Raw genomic sequence first — 20,000 nt, forward strand, 5'->3', positions numbered from 1 at the left:
CACACACCTGCTGCAGACACAAGCACACAGTTCTGGCACTTTCCACGGAGCTGATCATCTTGGATTTGCTGAGAGTCTCTTTGATGATGTCACCGTAATCCTTGTAGAACTACAGAAAAAATAAACTTTGTTTATCTGAAGTCACTGACGAATAACAATACAAGCAGAAGCAACGAACAACACAGACGGACCAAATAAACACCAGAACAGAAGAGTCGAGTCTCACCAGCTGCTTTCAGACCCTGAACTGAACCGATCTGAATAATGACACTATTATCTTCTGTAGAGCTGCGCTGCAGCAGAATCTGTGTTTCGTAAGTGATGAACACACACACACACACACACACACACACACACACACACACACACACACACACACACACACACACACACCTTGTTGTAGTATTTGAGTATATCTGTGGCGGCTCTGAGCTCCAGGACGCCGTATATGATGAGTTTACAGTATCCAGCCAACTGATTCCTCCTCTGCAGCAAAGCAGCCATCTTCATCTCTTCATCCTCATCCTCACCTGCAGCACAATCATCATTAAACCTATTGGTCACCAACCTACATGTGATGAAGATGTTCATGTCAAATGCAGAACGAGAGTGTGATAAATTAGCGTAAATAATTTAGTACGAATGTTCTCATTAAACACGAATGCTTGAGAAGACAAAACTGTGTGTGTGCACAAGTGTGTGTGTGTGTGTGTGCACAAGTGTGTGTGTGTGTGTGTGCACAAGTGTGTGTGTGTGTGTGTGTGTGTGTGTGCACAAGTGTGTGTGTGTGTGTGTGTGTGTGCGCACAAGTGTGTGTGTGTGTGTACGAGTGTGTTTTTCATCTAGTGTTACATCGGGGGAAAATGGCTTAAGGGACGAGTGTCTTTCTTCAGATTTGGTAGATTCAGTCTGTACCGCTCAGCTCACTGTCAGCGTCACTGAAGACGTAATCGATGATGAAAGAAGCCATTTCTGCTTTGAGAGACTCATCAAGACTGAAGCGCTGCAGCGGCGAACCGTCTCCTTCAGTTCTGCCGAACACGATCAGCACGTCACACAGACACACAAACGCCTGCGGAAACACGACAAGGCATTCGATGAGACGCACACGCTCTGAATGATGTTTGACAAGATGAATCAACTAGAGATGCACGATATATTGGCCAATTCATGCTCATTTTTAATGTTATCGTTATCGGCCCAATAGGAAAATTAGGCTAAATTACTAAAACCGATAAATAATGCAGGGCTCCAGACAAAAAAATTCATGAAGGAGCCATTGGCTCCTATAGGGGGGAAAAACAAGCGCCAAATATTTTTTTTTAGAGCCACACAACAATGAATCACTTACTTTTAATCATCCTGTTGTGTTTATATCTCCCCTTTACAGTTTCAGCATTTTCATCTTGTAATTTTTCTGGGGAATTAATTTCAATTTTCACTATTTTCACTATTATAATTTTTGTTAATATTTTGAATCTGATTAGATTTTTATATTCTCTGCCTTCATTTTTTGTTAAGTTTATTTTTTATTTTATTTTTTAAACATGTCTGTTTAGTTTGTATAAATTTATATTTCAGTATTAACATTTATTTCAAGCAATGAAAAATGTTTTCTAATGGTTTAGTAAATAATAACCCTGATGCTAGTAAAATTTTTATATTGATTAATATGTCAAATAATGTTCTCAGTCTTTGTTTTCCATCCATAAAATATAAGACGCCTTAAAATGATCATTATAGGTACTGAAGACTTTTTATGACCTTAAATTGATCTGATGAACATGATGGAGTGGAATAATGAAAGTGATCAGCATGATCACGCGCTGCATTGTGGGTGTATCTGCAGAGCCCGTTTCCCCTTTTGAATGACAAATACAAATGAATTTATATGAAGAAATAGGCAGTGGTCTCCTTTACGCAGGAGCAGAATGGTGTTCAAACGCAGCTTTTTTGCACTGACGCAGGCGACAACACATTCGGCTTTCATCAGAGCTAGTTCTTTGGCGTCGGTTTGGTGTGCGAATATTTTTCCCTTCAGATTTTTGCGCTCTAACTCAGTGAAACTTTCACAAGCAGCATCTCATTTAATTACGTCAACATAACAAATGACATGATGGTCACAGAACACGCACATTTTACAGTCATAACATGTGAATTTGTATTGTCGCCAGTGGCGACCTCAGCAAAAATATCAATCACAAATTAATATTTAGGAGCAGCCTGGAGCCCTGTAATGCATTATTTCCTTCAGCTGAGACACTTCAGAGGCGTGCTGTTCGCAGTGATGGTTTAAAGTAGAATCAAGTGAAACAGGTTTTCACTTAACAATAACTGAAAAATGTCATGCTGACAGTCTGGATAATTTGCAGAGGTTCGATTGCAGCTAGAAGAGTCGAGATGATGACGAGAGTCTAGCGGTGAGCGATATGACGATGTTAGATTTTGAATGATTAAATGTTTTCACGGTCTGCCTTCATGGGCGTGCTACAGTGCACATTCTGTCAGTTATGGCTGTTTTTGGATTATTATTGTTTTTCATCATCATCTCTATCTGATTCACTGCCTGTCAAAACACATGTGCGCAAAACATCTGCCTGCTGAGAGACGGACGTAAAGACAGAGAGAGCCGTACCTGGTTCCTGATGCGACTCTGAGCCGCTGACAGACAGCTCTGACAAACCACACAGAAGGAGTGAAGAGACTTCAGCACACGCTTCAGTTCAGCCTGACAGACACGGCATGAGATCAGCCAACATTAGCAAGATTAGCAACTCTTCAAAAGACACAAAGCATCTTCAGCTCCAGCACACGTGACCGTAAAGCAGCGTTCAGATTCTCACACACACACACACACACACACACACACACACACACACACACACACACACACACACACACACACACACACACACACACACACACACACACACACACACACACACCTAACCCTAACCCTAACTCCCACATCAGGTCTGAATCTTCTGAACATGAACATGACGGAGAGACAGACGCACCTTCTGTGCTGCTGCGGTGTGTTTTGTGATCGCCACTCCTTTCCAGAACAGATGAAAAGCTGCGCACTTCAGAGCTGGAACCATCAGCTACACACACACACACACACACACAATTCACAGTGTTATAATAAGACAGTGTGTGCGTATGTGTGTGTTTGATTGGGGGTGTGTGTGTGTGTGAGAGCGTGAGTATGTGCATACATGTGTGTGTGAGAGTGTGTGTGTGTCTGGGACCTTCTCATTGATTTCTCTCGTCTCCACTCCCATCTTCAGCAGCTGAAAGCAGAACTCAAACAGGTCCCTTCCTGTCATATCTCTGGCACTGATACACACACACACACACACACACACACACACACACACACACACACACACACACACACACACACACTGTTGAGATGCTTCAACTCTATTCTAACATAATCAAACACATGCACCCATAAACCCCCCCCCCACACACACACACACACCTGCTGAAGATGGCAAGTATGTTTAGAGAGGAAGCAGCTCCGTAGAAATCATCTTCATCAGCCGAGCCCTGAGGAACGCAAACACACTTATGAACCAATGCTGTTTACATCCATTTTTTAAGCAAATGTTGAGATATTGCATAAAAATGCTGGATTGCAACACAAAGTTGCACTTAAAATCTTAAAATGTGCATAAAAACTTGTGCACTCAACTGAGGTGGATCATTTTAGCGAATGAATCCCTCGATGTGCAACAATAACCTCATGTGACTTTCTTCCATTTAGGATGGAGGAAAAAAGAGCCCAATTGAAGAAACTTACATTTTATTACTGTTATTTTGCACCAGTTTCCCAGGAAGTGGCGATTTTGTTCTCTTGAACACATGGGAAGGAAATGCTGCTTTATTCGCTAATGTTTTATGCAATATTGTAGTTTTATGCATAAGTTAAATTTGGATGGAAAGAGCTACTGTGAGAAAATGAATGGCTGACTTACAGTTATCTCTGCATATCAAGCTGGGACAGAAAATACTTAAATAAAATACTCTTAGCTGGACAGTGTTGAGAGGATTCAGATTCAGTACCTGCAGGATCTCAGACACGTTAGTGCTGAACTTCTCCACGGTTGAATCCAGCAGCTGACTGACGGCTCTCTCCACGCGGCCACAGAACGAGTAACAATCACTGCACAACGCACACAACACACGCACACAAGCCTCCAGCACACAGTCCTTGCGGTGCTTCAGCATGATGTCACAGACCTGAGACAGCAGCAGATCCAGACACTGAGAGAGACGACAGACGGACGGACGGGTCACTGCAGCTCACAGGGACACACAAACACTCAGAAATGAGCACTCTTCATCTATTCGTTTTTATCTGCATATATACTTGAATGCATCTCAGAATATACATATATAACTGACAATACTTGTAGTTTTGTACCCTTATACATGCGTTGAATTCAAACCCAACGCTAAAAAACTTTCATAAAGGTCATTTGTCAATAACACAAATATACAGATTCAGATGCAATCATCGCAGTGACCGTTCAGGCATGCACAAGGCCTTTACATATATGAATAGATGTAAATATACTGTCAGTGATCAGGAACTCGTACTTTCTCCAGGCGTCCGGATGTGCCGTAAACCTCCAGCTGGAAATACAGCGGCGCGGTGAGCAAACGGCTCACCTTCCCCACATCTGTCGAGAACTGAGACAAACACACTGGAGTTTAAAGACTGCATCACGTCTCTCAGTCTTAAAGGGTTAGTTCATGCCAAATTTAATTTTCTGCCATTAATTACTCGCCCTGAAGTCGTTCCACAGCGAAAGACTTTCGTTCATCTTCAGAACACAAATGAAGATGTTTTTGATGAAATCTGAGAGATGTCTGTCTGTTTAAAGACTGCTTTTGCAATTTGATTGTTGATGCTTCAAAAAGTTCATCAAGAGATCATAAAACTAATCCATATGAATTGAGCAGTTTAGTCCAAATTTTCTGAAGAGACTCGATCACTTTATATGATGAACAGATTGAATTTAGGCTTTTATTTATTCACTTATAAACACTGATCAGAGAACATAAACAGATGCTCAACCGAACATGAATGATGCAGGAGAACAAACCTCAGACAAGTGATGCGTAACACGAGAATGAACCTCATTGGTAAGAAACAGACTCGTTCGCTAAGCTGAGTAGCCAATCAGAGTTCTCTCTCTCACCGACGGCTCCAATTTAACATGCAGAACACACTGCAACACTGGGCCGGCTGACGCTCAACGACGCACGGCGTTTGCTCGGTGCGTCAGGGCCTTTACAGCACACCTGTCTCTTCACACCGCGGCATGATCTCGCTCTTCAATCCATTCAAACAGAAATCAGCCATGCGTTTTAATGGTTTATTTTTCTTGGGCAGCTTAACGCTGTAATCTATTGCTAGCCCGTTAAAATGTGTGCTAGATGATCTAAATCTTAGGGGCAGAAACAATAATCTCTCCAGTGTCACCACTATGAATAAATCCTTTAGAGCTCCATTTACAGAAGAGATGTTTCTGTGTGAACTGTATCATCATGTCTGAGATCAACAATGAAAAACTTCAAAGAAAGCAGGATGCTATGATGGATTCACTGGAAGACTCACCTTCGCCAGTAACTGAGGAAACACAGGGATGAAATGATTAGTGATGCGCCTTCGTTCCTGAGCCTGCAGACGCTTCTCCTTCGCTGTCACAGTCTACGACACACACACACACACACACATTAGCGTTTGTCGAGACGATGAATGAGACACGCATTTGGTTATAGTTCAATCGAGTCTGAACAGAAAACATCCACCATGCATTTCACTTTACAGCAGTGAATAACGCATTTCTAAGGACAAAACGCATCAGAAACGCAGCATGAGGGAAAAGCATGCGAACGCATCATATTAAGCACAAACTCGTCAGCATCTCGTTTAACATGGCTTGGCCTGTCAGGTGCAAGTAATAATATTAAACTGACTGTAATGGGATAACAACATGCTACTGGATATATAAAACGCAAGGAGTTGAAATGACAGTTCATAAGAGATAATGTAAGTTTCTGCAAATCATCCTACCTGATAACAGTTTGTGCTTATTTATAATTTTTAATTTTCACCACCAGCACCCCCTAATGTATAACTGAGAAAACATGGATTGCTGGAAAATTTGTCAGTGCGAGCAATGCGTTTGTTATAGTGTTTATTAATCTTTGTTAATGTTAGTTAATAAAAATCCAGCTGTTCATGTTAGTTCACAGTGCATTAATGTTCACAAATACAATATTTGATTTTAATAATGTATTACTGAATGTTGAAATTAACATTAACTAAGATTAATAAATGCTGTAGAAGTATTGTTCATTCTTAGTTCAGGTTAAAGCAGAACTAAGTAACTTTTTTATCTTCATCAATAGTTTTCTAAGTCCTTACGATGGTTAATTGACTTGTAGTGGTGTGTTTGAGGCGAGCACTAACCCCCTCTGGCACGTCTACGCCAGAAAACAGCACTTGCGAGTTGAGCTGCGCCGACCCGACACAATCTCGCCTCATGTTCACGTTCACGCGAGAGTGACAAAATGCTTTACGGCAAATCAAAAACAATGTATATATTATGACTTTATAAGACAATTTCGAAAATTACCCACCTCCATCGAGATATCTTGTACTGTATTTGCAAAACTACTGCGCTGGTGAGCGTTGCAGTTGTTGTAGTCCAGAGCTGCGCTTGGAGTATTTACGACAGTGTGATTCACTGAAGGAACCTGTAGGGGGAGCTTCGCAAATCTTACTGAGTTCTGCTTTAAAGGTGCCATAGAATGCTTTTTCACAAGATGTAATATAATGTAATATAAGTCTAAGGTGTCCACTGAATGTTTCCCCATAGATTATTTTTTTAATTCAGTTTTTTAACTGCCTATTTTGGGGCACCATTATAAAAGCGCAGATTCAGGCTGCTGCCCCATTAAATCCTCACGCTTCTCGCCCCCAAGCTCGCAACTCTAGAATACATTGCAGAAACAAAGTTCACACAGCTAATATAACCCTCAAAATGGATCTTTACAAAGTGTTCGTCATGCAGCATATCAGATCATGTGAGTATAGTATTTATTTGGATGTTTACATTGATTCTGAATGAGTTTGATGGTGCTCCATGGCTAAAGCTAACATTACACACTGTTGGAGAGATTTATAAAGAATGAAGTTGTGTTTATGAATTATACAGACTGCAAGTGTTTAATAATGAAAATAGCGACGGCTCTTGTCTCCGTGAATACAGTAAGAAACGATGGTAACTTTAACCACATTTAACAGTACATTAGCAACATGCTAACGAAACATTTAGAAAGACAGTTTACAAATATCACTAAAAATATCATGATATCATGGATCATGTCAGTTATTATCGCTCCATCTGCCATTTTTCACTGTTGCTCTTGCTTGCTTACCTAGTCTGATGATTCAGCTGTGCACAGATCCAGACGTTAATACTGGCTGCCCTTGTGTAATGCCTTGATCATGAGCTGGCATATGCAAATATTGGGGGCGTAAATATTAAAGGGTTAGGGGCCGTTCACACAGAACGCATTTTTCTATTCCAATGCGCTACTTTCCCATTGTTTTTCTATGTAAACACGCGCTTGACGGACGTGCATGACCGTTACACGCGCGTCTCGCGTCTTTTGCAGCGCCTCTCACATGAGCGCCGCGTTTTTAAGACGCCGTGTCAAGTTAAAAGAATTTCAACTTTTACACGCAGCGCCGCTCATCAATGTCAGTCCCAAAACAGTGTACCAATCAGAAAAACTCGGAGGCGGGGCAAACGTTGCGAGCTTCTGTTTACAGTAGCAAGTTGGCATGACAACTGTTTTATATGACGGCAACATGGCGGAGGGGGGGGCGCTCATTATTATCTTATTTTCTTTTTTTCCATGTCAAAACTTGTATCTGTCAATTCTGCTGTTTGCCTATTTCTATTATTTCCGTTATTGTCGTTATTGCCTCACGTCTCAAAAGCGCGTCTCGAGATCCTCGCATTCTACGCTGCGCTTTTTTTAAAACCACTCCTGAGCGCCGCGTCTCGCGTTTTTAGATGCAAAGACGCGTTCGGTGTGAACGGCACCTTAGTTCACCCAAAAATGAAAATTATGTCATTAATGACTCATCCTCATGTTGCTCCAAACCTGTAAGATCTCCGTTCATCTTCGGAACACAGTTTAAGATATTTTAGATTTAGTCCGAGAGCTTTCTGTCCCTCCATTGAAAATGTATGTACGGTATACTGTCCATGTCCAGAAACGTAATAAAAACATCATCAAAGTAGTCCATGTGACATCAGTGGGTTAATTAGAAGTTTTTGAAGCATCAAAAATACATTTTGGTCCAAAAATAACAAAAACTATTATTAAGCATTTATTCAGCATTGTCTTCTCTTCCGGGTCTACAATCCGCATTCACGACTCCGCAGTGACGCTGCTTCTTCTTCTTTCCTGTTTTACGGCATCCAGCTTATTGGTGCATCACCGCCCCCTTCTGCTCCAGACAGTAAAGACGCTGCTGACGTGTTATCTGGTGCGGTGCGCCCAAGCTTTGTTTACAGTCTGTAAATTCTAAACTTGTAACTAACCCACTGATGTCACATGGACTACTTTGATGATGTTTTTATTACCTTTCTGGACATGGACAGTATACCGTACATACATTTTTAAATGGAGGGACAGAAAGCTCTCGGACTAAATCTAAAATATCTTAAACTGTGTTCCGAAGATGAACAGAGGACTTACGGGTTTGGAACGACATGAGGGTGAGTCATTAATGACATAATTTTCATTTTTGTGTGAACTAACCCTTTAATAATCCTGACTGTTGCGTCACAGTCGGTGTTATGTTGAGATTCGCCTGTTCTAGCAAAAATCTAATTTACATAAGGAGGAGGAAACAATGGTGTTTGAGACTCACTGTATGTCATTTCCATGTACTGAACTCTAATTATTTAACTATGCCGAGGTAAATTCAATTTTCTATTCTAGGGCATCTTTAACTAATGTTAGCTAATGAAACCTTATTGAAAAGGGTTACCAAGTGAATATAGCAATTTAAACTGTCCTTCCGCTTTATAACATAGGGCAAAACCTAGCCTGGATGCCAGCCGAACTTAGCCACGGCCACAACATTTTGAGGTCGGGGAGTTCGGTCTGGACTCGATCCGTAGAGGAGTAATTATGCCCGAACAGAAACTGTTCGGACCAATCACATTTGTCAGGGCGATGATTGACAGATTATCACCAGAAACGTAATCAGCCACGTCATCAAAGAGCGCAGGCCAAAGATTGTTTACGCTCATCTTCTACTAGTTCCAGCATGTGTGCAGTTGAGTTCTGTTGACAACTATGTGTCGCTCAACATACGTCACTTACTCTGTAGCTCTGATTGGTTGTAGGTCTATCCAATTGAGGGCTTTCCTGGATCGGTTGAAATACGCCCCCATAATCAACTATTTTGTGCATAATGTATAACATCGAATGTATAGACACATTCACTGTTTTCATAGCCTTGTGGATGTGGAATAACATTCTTTTTCCCAATAGATTTTTACCCTTGGATTTTATCTGATTAATTGATTAATCAATTAATCGATTGTCAAAATAATCATTAGATGCAGCCCTACATTAAAGGGGTGATGAACTGAGCAATCAAATTTTGCTTGAGCTTTTGACATAAGAGGTCATCATACTATAAGAATATCCTGTAAATTTTAGAGCTGAAAACTTCCTTGTTAGTCCAAGAAAAGCTTTTATTGACACCAGACCCAGCGAACGAAAGGATTTACAAAGTGGGGATCTATGACGTCAAAGGGCAGCAAGCACCGCAGAAGAAGATCAACGCCTACTTCATCCATGCCTGTTTAGCCCCGCCCACCGAATCACAAATGACATGCAATAGAATAGGTAGCCTAAGTAACATAGGCCTATGTTAAACCGCATCGAGCTACCAAGCAATAAACATGCCGTCGAGGATTACAAAATATTGTGCAGTGCCTGGATTCATGTACAGTCAGGTGATCTTTGTCTGTGTGTCAGTAAATCAAACCTGTGACTAAACGTAAACTTGCATTGTTTCTCTTAATAGGATGAAAACAATCTGTTATTTAACGGTGATTAAATTATATATAGAAAACAATCAAATAAAGCTCCCTTTGCAATCGCTGGAGCTGTCAATCAAACAGTGCGAGTTTATCAGGGACTGACGCGCAAAACTCCCATTTTATTCAACGAATCTTTTAGTTTTATCGCGTTTGCACTGTTAGTGAAGATGAAAGCATTTGTTAGTGTGCAGAAACTGAGTTGCAATGACGAGGTCACTGCTTTCATGAGTTCAACATGTCTGTGATCGGCTACAGTGTTCATCTCTGCAACCTTTCATGCCACAATCTAAATATAATGGCATAGATCTGAATGTAATGCAACACTTTTCACGATTAGATAACCTTGAGAGCTGTAATAGTAAAAACGCGCTAAAACAGAAAGTAATACTTGGCTATTTCAAATGGAAAGATGTCAGCCCCTTATAACAGAGCGTTCAAATCAGAGGCTAAAAATCAGCAGGGATGCAAACACATCTGGGGTGAAAAAGGTGAGAAAGATGCGAGACATCCCATACCCCCCGCCCCCCCAAAAAACAAAAAGACTATATTTATATTATAGCTATATTTAATATTCATATTGACTTATGAGTTGAGTATGTGCGCTAATGCTGCGCTTATTATATAAACTTCGCCAGCAAATTGAGTGAACATAATTTGTGAAACAACACCTGCCAAATTGCCTAGCACATTGATTTGACATCGTTACCCTCCACAATTGGCTTTTACCCGCATTTTACAGGTCTTCATTTCAAACCCTGTCATTAAGAAATTGCACAGAACATCTTGTGTGTGTAAAAGCAAACCGTTTCATTACGTTATGACAATATAGTATACTAGAGTTCAACTAAAGTTGTATTCGTTGGCAAAATGGCAATGTCATTAGCGTTATACAAATTGCATTTGGAAAAATAAAATACATTCGAAACAGTGAAAACACAACAATCCATGTCAGACTTCTTAACAGTCCCAAGCTTTACATATCGATACTAATCCCAGGAGCATTGCACGTGGTGCAAAGCCAGGATGTCTGAGTTTTTTTTTTTTTTTGACAACTGAGAAGGTGCGATTCTCATGATTTCATTCATTCTAGGTGACCTATTTTAATCTCAAAAAGGTGAATTCTCACCTAAAGGTGAGGAGTTTGCATCTATGATCAGGGTAGGAAAAAATGCCTTTTATTTATAAATTATGACAATTTTGGATGTAAAAAGCATACTAACATTATAAGTGCACCCCAGGAAACAGTATAAAACAATAAAACAATGCAACTCGCTCTTCATGACCCCTTTAAGGTCTTGTAAAAAAGCAAGATGGCACTGTTAATAGTCCAGCTGTGCAGTGTGGCCGTTAACACCAGCAGGTGTCTGTCTGACTCTGTCTCACCTTCTTCTGCGAGCGGGAGGTGGGGGGCGTGGCCTCTGCAGCCTGTCTCACTGCACACATCACGATGTCAATCATCGTGCTCTCCAGCTCATCCTCCACACCTGCAACACACACACCTGTGTTTGAATAAAGCTCAAGTCAGCAAGACACTCTGATTGGAAACTGACTCACCACCTTCCTGCAGCAATAGTGATGTCATCACATCCCAGTCTTTTAGCTCCGTCCCCGCAACATCCCACAGACTATCGACTAGATACGCAGTATGATCGTGATACTGACGCACACACACACACAGAAGACATTTAATACACACGACAAGATAACATCAACATACAGTGAAGAACGTGAACACCAGGTGCCCATACGATCGGATTTAATCTGAAATTCCATGGATGTTATCCTACATCAAAACTCTGAGGAACAAACCGGGATTTATAAAGGCAGAAACTAAGACGAAGAAGTTCTTATGAATATGGCAACTTATGAAATCTTTAAATTATGGCAAACATCCATTATTAACATCCTTCGTCTTCTGAAGCATGAAGGGATATGTGTGGGCGTCTGTAGATGGAGTCGCTGTGCTTGTTCACATTTTATTTGAATTTAAGGGAGCTTGAATTTAAGTTAGGCTTTGTAAGTTTAGTGGGTATATTTTTAACCATATGCAATTGAAATATTTTATTATATTATAATAGATCACATTGATCAGCGGAAACGACTAATATTTCTGTATTATGCGGGCCAGACAAGTAATTTGGCAATGTCACTTTGTAAAGAAAGACGAAGCGTCTGCACACATACGCATTCAAACGCACATACATAAACAGACTATAGACTTCTGTTTTCAGTTAAAAAGGTGTCATTTAAGCGGCTCCTAAAGTAAAGTGGCCCAATTATGGATTTTTGAAAAGTACCTTACATCTATTGTGTAACATAGCTCTAAGTGAATGAAAACATCCTGCAAAGTTTTAAATCTGAAAATGCACCGTATATACAGTTATTACTCAAAAGTAAGCGTCGACTCTGAGTCAATTAAACGAGTCGTTTGTAAAACAAATCCCAAGCTGTTTTGTTGTGATGTCACAACGAAACATTAGCATATTGCCCGCCCACAGATGCCAGGGAAAATTAATTTTTCAACAATACCACAGCAGTACAATCTTTTGTTGTGTTCTCGTCAATTTACTGACGACTGCTTCTCAAACCTCTGAGATTAACAGAGGATTCACAAAACGCTTGTTCTTAAAATATGAATCAATGCCCAGTTCATTTGGACCAGCTTGCTCCTCTGAATCTCAGCCAGTAAGTATGATTAATAATTGTTTATATTTTCTAGTGATCGTTTAAAATTCGTAGTTTTGCATGTTATATTGTGTAACGTACACCCTGTTCTGTCTCCTGCTAACCGGCTAACTCACGTTTCTGTAGTTCTGCTATTCAGATGTGTGTCCAATATTGTCTAAATGTGTCGATTAATGCAGCTTGTCTGTCTTATTACTTGGAGTAACGATGGAGGATGGAGCACTAACTAGTTGAAGTATTCTCTCTGTAAACTGTAAACACCCACTGTAATGTCAAACAATGATATAGCCATTTTTCTTATAATAGTGTAACAAAAAAGTCAGTGTACACATTTGGACTAAATGTTTATCTTATGTTAGAGGTTTTCAGCAGTGTCAAACCAATGTTTTGCTAATTGATAGCTGTCATTCAGTTATGGCAATGGGCACACGGTGTGTGCAGTAGACCAATCACAAAAGATTGGGCCATCTGACCAATCAGAGCAGTGTAAGCTCAGGGAAAGGAGGGGTTTAGAGAGACTGATTCTTTGAACTGCTTCTAATTAATCGTTTACAAAACATTGAAAACTCAGGTGAAATTAAATGGATATTATGAGAAAACAATATTAGGAACCTTAAAAAGGGCATAATAGGGGCACTTTAATAATTAACAACTTTTACAGCGTAAGTGATTCATGCGGAGGGCTTGCGGCCGGCCGCGTACAGCCCAAATTTCGAGACCGCGCGGACAGTCCATGTGCAACAGCGCATGCGCAAGCAGTATAGAAGAGTCCACTAGGTGGCAATACGCACAGTATTGTGTTCAGCCGTGAAAAGAAGAAGAGTGTAAAAAGACCGGTTTAACAACAACAACACGCTTGAAAAAAGAGAGAAACACGACAATGGACGGCGAACTTGACCAGCGTTTGTGTGAAGAGGTTAGAAAGTACCCACATTTGTACAATTCATGTTTGAAAAAGTACAAATACGTGTTTAGGGCGGCAAATTCATGGAGGGAGATAAGTAAAAATATGGGAAAGGATGCACTACTTTTCTTCTCCGATTATGCGCAGTGAATGTCCCGTTGATGACAAGACTCAGTGCTGCCCTCTGATATCTTGTAGAGCATAGAAAAAGCTGTACTGTGCATGTGTCTAACGCAGTCATCCGCGCGCATCCATGGTGTAGTATACTTTGAAAGTTTCGTGGAAGCGACCGCATGCGCGGAAAGTGAAGAACACCCGGGGCTTTAGTGTAACTACATCACTGCAGCTGCAGAGACGCGCGAGTATTCACACGCCAAGCATGTGTACAGCGTCACAGCAGCGTCTCGAAGCTACACATAAAGTGAGCATTTCTTTACAAAGACAGCTATACATTTGTTTTTGTAAGTTGGTCATTTATAAACTTGATAATCTTGAAAGTTTGTTAACATGGGGAGGTATACAACATTTGCATATATAAACGTAAAAAAATAAATAAAAAAAATAAATAAAAGCTTTGTGTCATCCATTTCTGCACATGAATGAGGTAAGCTTTGTATTTTACATCATCTGCCGTGTGCACTTTACAAGACAGCAAACTCTGTAAAAAAAATAAAGCAAACTCGGGTTCGATTCGGGTTTGATTTGGGTAGTGATTGGGTAGCGCAGCAAAAATAGACTCGGCGCCGAAACCCCCGCTTCACTGCTGCTCACGTGACACTCCTGCTGCCGGTGTGAAACCGCCGTTAGTCTTAGTCCTGTAACTTTTAGTTTTTATCATATTTAGTAAACAAAAACAGGACAAGGTTTTAGTCAACTAAATGTCTGAGCATTTTAGTCTCGTTTTAGTCAATGGAAACATACACATTTTCGTCATACTGTATAATGGTTAAAATTATATTAAAAAAATTATTATTTTGCTCCATTTTAATTGCCCTGATTGTTGTTTGGGAAACTTTATTTTTTTTACATTTCTTCAGAAGTTGCTCTTTCACCAACAAACACAAATCAGAATATCGATTCATATGCATGGTCTATTTTACCTCATCTAGTGTACAGATTTATTAAAGCCTATCAATTATAGCCTAAGCTAAATAAACACCAAAGGCTTAGATATACACTCGCCCTGTCTACATTATGAAAACTGGTCAAACAAAAACCTACTCTCAAATATTATAACAGAGAAATTACTAACAGTAATTCAATATTAACCCAACGTCAAAAAAAGACCATACAGATTGCCTCACAGAGTTTGCGTGGCAACAAGTACAATCGCAAACAATACAGTCGAGATCCATGACAGAACAGACATTTCATTTAAAGGTGCTCTAAGCGATCCTGAGCGGAGTAACTTCCTGTTGACGTTCGAAGTGTTGTCAAACAAAACAGAGGCTAGCTAGATGCTCCCTCCGCCTCCTCCTCCCCTCCCATCTGTGCTTCCTGAAACAGTCATGAACACGCATTTAAAATCATTCTTGTTGGTTATTGGCTGGAGCGTGTTTATTATGATTCGTGGTCCAGGCTGCACCAGTTTGTTTTTGGAGCTTGTGGCGACTACAGAGAGAGCGTTTATTTTACAGTGTGTTCAGGGGACAGGCAGCTAGCGCATAGTGAGGAGATGTTTGCTGTATATGACAAAAAATGTTTTGGCCTAAAAACGTGTGACATCGCTTAGAGCACCTTTAAGCAGAATACATCAAATGGAGATCTCTGAACTCCAGCACAGCTTTGCCAGATGTCGGTTTTTCAGATCATGGCGCATGTGCGAATGGTTGCCAGATTACATAAAGCAAAAATCGGAGCACGTATCCGTTTAACAGAAAAACTCTGGTTGGGGGATTTGAGCTCTTGATATCTGGCAACCGCAGACATAAACGCTCGCCTAATAGAGTCTTGTACAGCAGTCTGAAATGTTTTGGCTCCTCTTTTTTTCAACAAAAATAAAAATTTGGTGAAGTTTCGTTCTTTTAACTACATTTTAGTCTCGTAAATATTGCATGTTGATGAAGTCACAGTTATGGTTTAATGGACCGATTATTGTCATCATCTTCTCGTCTCAGTCAGGGGAAAAAACTATGCTGACAAACATTATTCGTCATAGATTTCGTTAACGGAATTAACACTAGTAAAAAGCACTATAGAAGATGACTTGAATAGATCTTTTGCCTGTGCCTGATTTAAAGGGCTGAAGCGAAACTCTAACTCACGCTTCCAGAAACAATTAATGCTTGTATGATCAGTGCATTCACCCGTATGAAATGAACACGCCCATGCTAGTTTCCTCCAGGTACATACACTAAAAATCACATCCACACCAATCAGTGAAAGTCATTGCAAAAAACCTTCATACATTCTTAAGTGAAACTAAATACTTTTTACGGTCACTGCAACATCATGTGATCTGTGAAAGGAAAGAGAGAAGCACCGAGAAGCAGGTGCATGATGGGATGCGAGTGGTTTACCTCGCTCTTAATGAAGAAATGTGCCAGCAAACGGAGGAAAGAGACACTGCGTTTGTCTGAGTGGCCGTCTAACACACTGCACAGCCTGCACACATGATCACAACACATGACAGTCCGTGACGAGTGTGTTGGAGAGATGATGATGATGATGATGATGTGATGATGAAGCGGAACATACGTGTGGTACAAGAATCCTCCGGCTGCACAGGCAAGACCTCGGTGTGTGGCAAAAACCAACGGATAGACAGCAGCACACTCGTCTTCAGTCAGGCCATCTTCTGTCTGCCTGAAGACACACACACACACACACACACACACACACACACACACACACACACACACGTGTACAATCAATGCTGATGCTTAAAGGAAAGACGCACATGTCCCGTTCAGTAGCATTCACACTCAAAGCAGTCTGAATACAATTCATCTTAAATGTGAACCAAATGAAGTGGTTCCAACTGATCTGTCAGTCATGTGAGGATAAAACTCACTGGTGAATGAGCAGCAACAGCTTCACTGCTTCCACAGCCACATCTGAGTCTTTGTCCCGGATCATGCAAACGATCCGTTCCTGAGCAGAGAAACCACATTTAACCCAATCCATATCAGCACTAGATCCCCGAGAAGCACTTGCACCATAACATTATAAATTAACTTTATATTACTTCATATTCAGGGTTTATAAATGAGGATGAGCCACTGCGGTCAGTATGAGAGCGTGTAGTGCCAGTTCGGCACAGAGTTGCATGATTTTTACCTTGTGAATATCGTAATGACCAAAAGAAACATAAATCTGATTGTTGAGCCCTAAAGGTGGAGCGATTCACTCATTTTCTCCATGCATTGATCACAAATCCTCCTTTTGCCGGACAGTTTATTCAGACCTGTTGAAGCCGTTCATCCGGCGGTTTGTAGAGGCTCCTTGACTTCTTTACATTCATAAGATTCAGTCTCTGTGCTTCAAATGATTTCTTTCTCTCTGTGCTCATGATGGAAAAGAGAAGAAGCCTCTACAAACCGCTGTATGAAAGTCTGAAGCACAGAATCCTCTAGCATTAAGACTGACTGGAGCAACAATACACGGCATACTGCACATCTGCTTAGATCTTTTACTGTCATCGGCTGTTGTACAGGTTCAGTCTCGGCACTTCAACAGTTCAACAGGCCTCCAAAGCCTTCTGTCACCTTGAAGCGGCTGGTGAAGAGCTCTAATCGGCTGATGAAGTCTTTCTCCTCGTACAGTTTCTGTAAGGTCACCACACACTGCAGCCGCACAGCCGCTTGCTGAAACACACACGGTATGATTTGTATATGTGATTGTAAAAGCACTCAGATCTGATCATCAGTGTGTGTTTTCTGCTTGTTGCACCTTGTCATGCAGCATCCAGCCCACGTATTTGAGGTGTTCATCATTGAGGAAGCGGACGGGATTTTCTCTGAGCCACACGCCCATCTCCTCCATACAGACGGCCCGGATCTCAGGAACTCTGTCCCGATAGCGATGAACAAAAACACCCTTGAAGATCCCGCTCATTAGAGAGCGCAAATCCTCCTGATGCTCCAGCAGCTGCACACACACACACACACACACATTTGTTTTTCTATACTTGTAGGGATTCCCTGTAGACATGACTTTTATACAGTACAAACTATATATTCCAACCCTACCCATCACAGAAAACTTTCTGCATTTTTACATTTCAAATAAACATTATTTATGAGGTTTATTAAACCACTTCCCTCATGGGGACTGCTGGCTGGTCTGCACAATGTAGTTGATCTCAGGTTTTACTATCATTGTGAGGACATCTGGTCCCCACAAGTGTAGTAAACACACACACACACACACACACACACACACACAAAGATAATAGCTCCTATGTATCAGAAGGGTTTGGGCACTATTAGCTAAACAAAAGGGCTTTTCAGAGAGCCCTTAAAGGATTAGTTCACTTTAAATTGAAAATTACTCCAAGCTTTACTCGCCCTCAAGCCATCCTAGGTGTATATGACTCTCTTCTTTCTGATGAACACAATCAGAGTTATTAATAAATATCCTGACGCATCCAGACTTCCAGACCATCTTCCTCTCACAGTTCAAAATGCTTACGCCATGTCCTACGCCTTCTTGCGAAAAACGTACTAATTTTAAGAAAAACGCTTACACTTACTTTCTAAGTTGAATATGGAAGGCTTGAATATTTGCTTTATAACTTGTTAAATATGGATATTTTTCTTACACAAACGCATTGCTTTGCTTCAGAAGGCCTTTATTAACCCCCGGAGCCGTGTGGAGTACGTTTATGATGAATGGAGGCACTTTCTTCAGCTCATACTCGTTGGTCCCGTTCACTGCCATTATAAAGCCCGGATGCGTCAGGATATTTATTAATAACTCTGATTGTGTTCATCAGAAAGAAGAAAGTCATATACACCTAGGATGGCTTGAGGGTGAGTAAAGCTTGGAGTAATTTTCATTTTAAAGTGAACTAATCCTTTAACCCCGGGTTATTTTTGTTTTCTTTTTAGAGAACGTATCACACTTGTAATTTAGAAGCGGGGTTAACAGTGCTTTTTACCAGGAGCAGGATTAGGATTGCAATGTTAACCCAAATGTGTACAGTGTGAAATGATGCGGTGTTAGAAAGTTACGACTAGATGCTTAGAAACAGACAACAAATCGTGTGCTTCATATTCATGTGTTTGGACGGTCAGGGAATCAGTTAGTCTCGTCTAAACACACGCTGGTGACACCTGCTTGTCAAAACAGTGTAAATGCAGCGAAAACTCAGTCCAAATGCATGAAAACACCATTTACAATTACATATGTTTTACTGATGGCGTAATATATTAAATGCAATTATCAAATCATCTAATCCCATTAAATATTAAATGTTTAATAAATAACATTTATAACATTTTGCGATAAATTGTGATGAAATTGTGATGGCTAGACGACTGGGTCAGTATCTATCAAAAGTGCTCCAAGGAAGGAACAGTGGTGAACCGGCGACAGGGTCATGGGCGGCCGAGGCTCATTGAAGGCTGACCCGTGTGTTCTGATCCAACAGATGAACTACTGTAGCTCAAATTGCTCCAGAAGTTAATGCTGGTTCTGATAGAAAGGTGTCAGAATACACAGTGCATCACAGTTAGTTGCGTATGGAGCTGCAGACCAGTCAGGGTGATGCTGACCCCTGTCCACTGCCGAAAGAGCCAACAGTGGACATGTGAGCATCAGAACTGGACCACGGAGCAATGGAAGAAGGTGGCCTGGTCTGATGAATCACGTTTTCTTTTACATCACGTGGATGGCCGGGTGCGTGTGCGTCTCTTACCTGGGGAACACATGGCACCAGGATGCACTATGGGAAAGAAGGCGAGCCGGCGGAGGCAGTGTGATGCTTTGGGCAATGTTCTGCTGGGAAACCTTGGGTCCTGCCATCCATGTGGATGTTACTTTGACACGTACCACCTACCTAAGCATTGTTCAGACCATGTACAGCCTTTCATGGAAACAGTATTCCCTGGTGGCTGTGGCTCTTTCAGCAGGATAATGCTCCTGACACAAAGCAAAAATGGTTCAGGAATGGTTTGAGGAGCACGACAATGAGTTTGAGGTGTTGACTTGGCCTCCAAATTCCCCAGATCTCAATCCAATCGAGCATCTGTGGGATGTGCTGAACAAACAAGTCCAATCCGAACTTTTATACCATTACTATAACAAATGCC

At 41.0% G+C, this 20,000-nt stretch overlaps 1 protein-coding gene across 1 annotated transcript in view; it reads right to left on the minus strand.

Annotated features, from left to right (window-relative positions):
• The window catches only part of LOC137036236 (cohesin subunit SA-2), a 27,590-nt gene that overhangs the window by 3,528 nt on the left and 4,062 nt on the right, over positions 1–20,000 (minus strand). Inside the window, exons 8-24 of the mRNA XM_067410302.1 lie at positions 17,638–17,835; positions 17,454–17,552; positions 16,760–16,839; positions 16,444–16,551; positions 16,266–16,350; positions 11,712–11,814; positions 11,541–11,641; positions 5,633–5,725; positions 4,609–4,701; positions 4,072–4,272; positions 3,488–3,555; positions 3,252–3,339; positions 3,018–3,104; positions 2,636–2,728; positions 916–1,072; positions 394–530; positions 8–109 (exon numbers count right to left, since the gene is read on the minus strand). Of these exons, the coding sequence (XP_067266403.1) occupies positions 8–109; positions 394–530; positions 916–1,072; positions 2,636–2,728; positions 3,018–3,104; positions 3,252–3,339; positions 3,488–3,555; positions 4,072–4,272; positions 4,609–4,701; positions 5,633–5,725; positions 11,541–11,641; positions 11,712–11,814; positions 16,266–16,350; positions 16,444–16,551; positions 16,760–16,839; positions 17,454–17,552; positions 17,638–17,835 (1,893 nt within the window). The remainder of the gene's footprint in view (positions 1–7; positions 110–393; positions 531–915; positions 1,073–2,635; positions 2,729–3,017; positions 3,105–3,251; positions 3,340–3,487; positions 3,556–4,071; positions 4,273–4,608; positions 4,702–5,632; positions 5,726–11,540; positions 11,642–11,711; positions 11,815–16,265; positions 16,351–16,443; positions 16,552–16,759; positions 16,840–17,453; positions 17,553–17,637; positions 17,836–20,000) is intronic.

Source organism: Chanodichthys erythropterus, chromosome 1, assembly GCF_024489055.1.
Source record: "Chanodichthys erythropterus isolate Z2021 chromosome 1, ASM2448905v1, whole genome shotgun sequence".
In the NCBI taxonomy this organism is placed as follows: Eukaryota; Metazoa; Chordata; class Actinopteri; order Cypriniformes; family Xenocyprididae; genus Chanodichthys; species Chanodichthys erythropterus.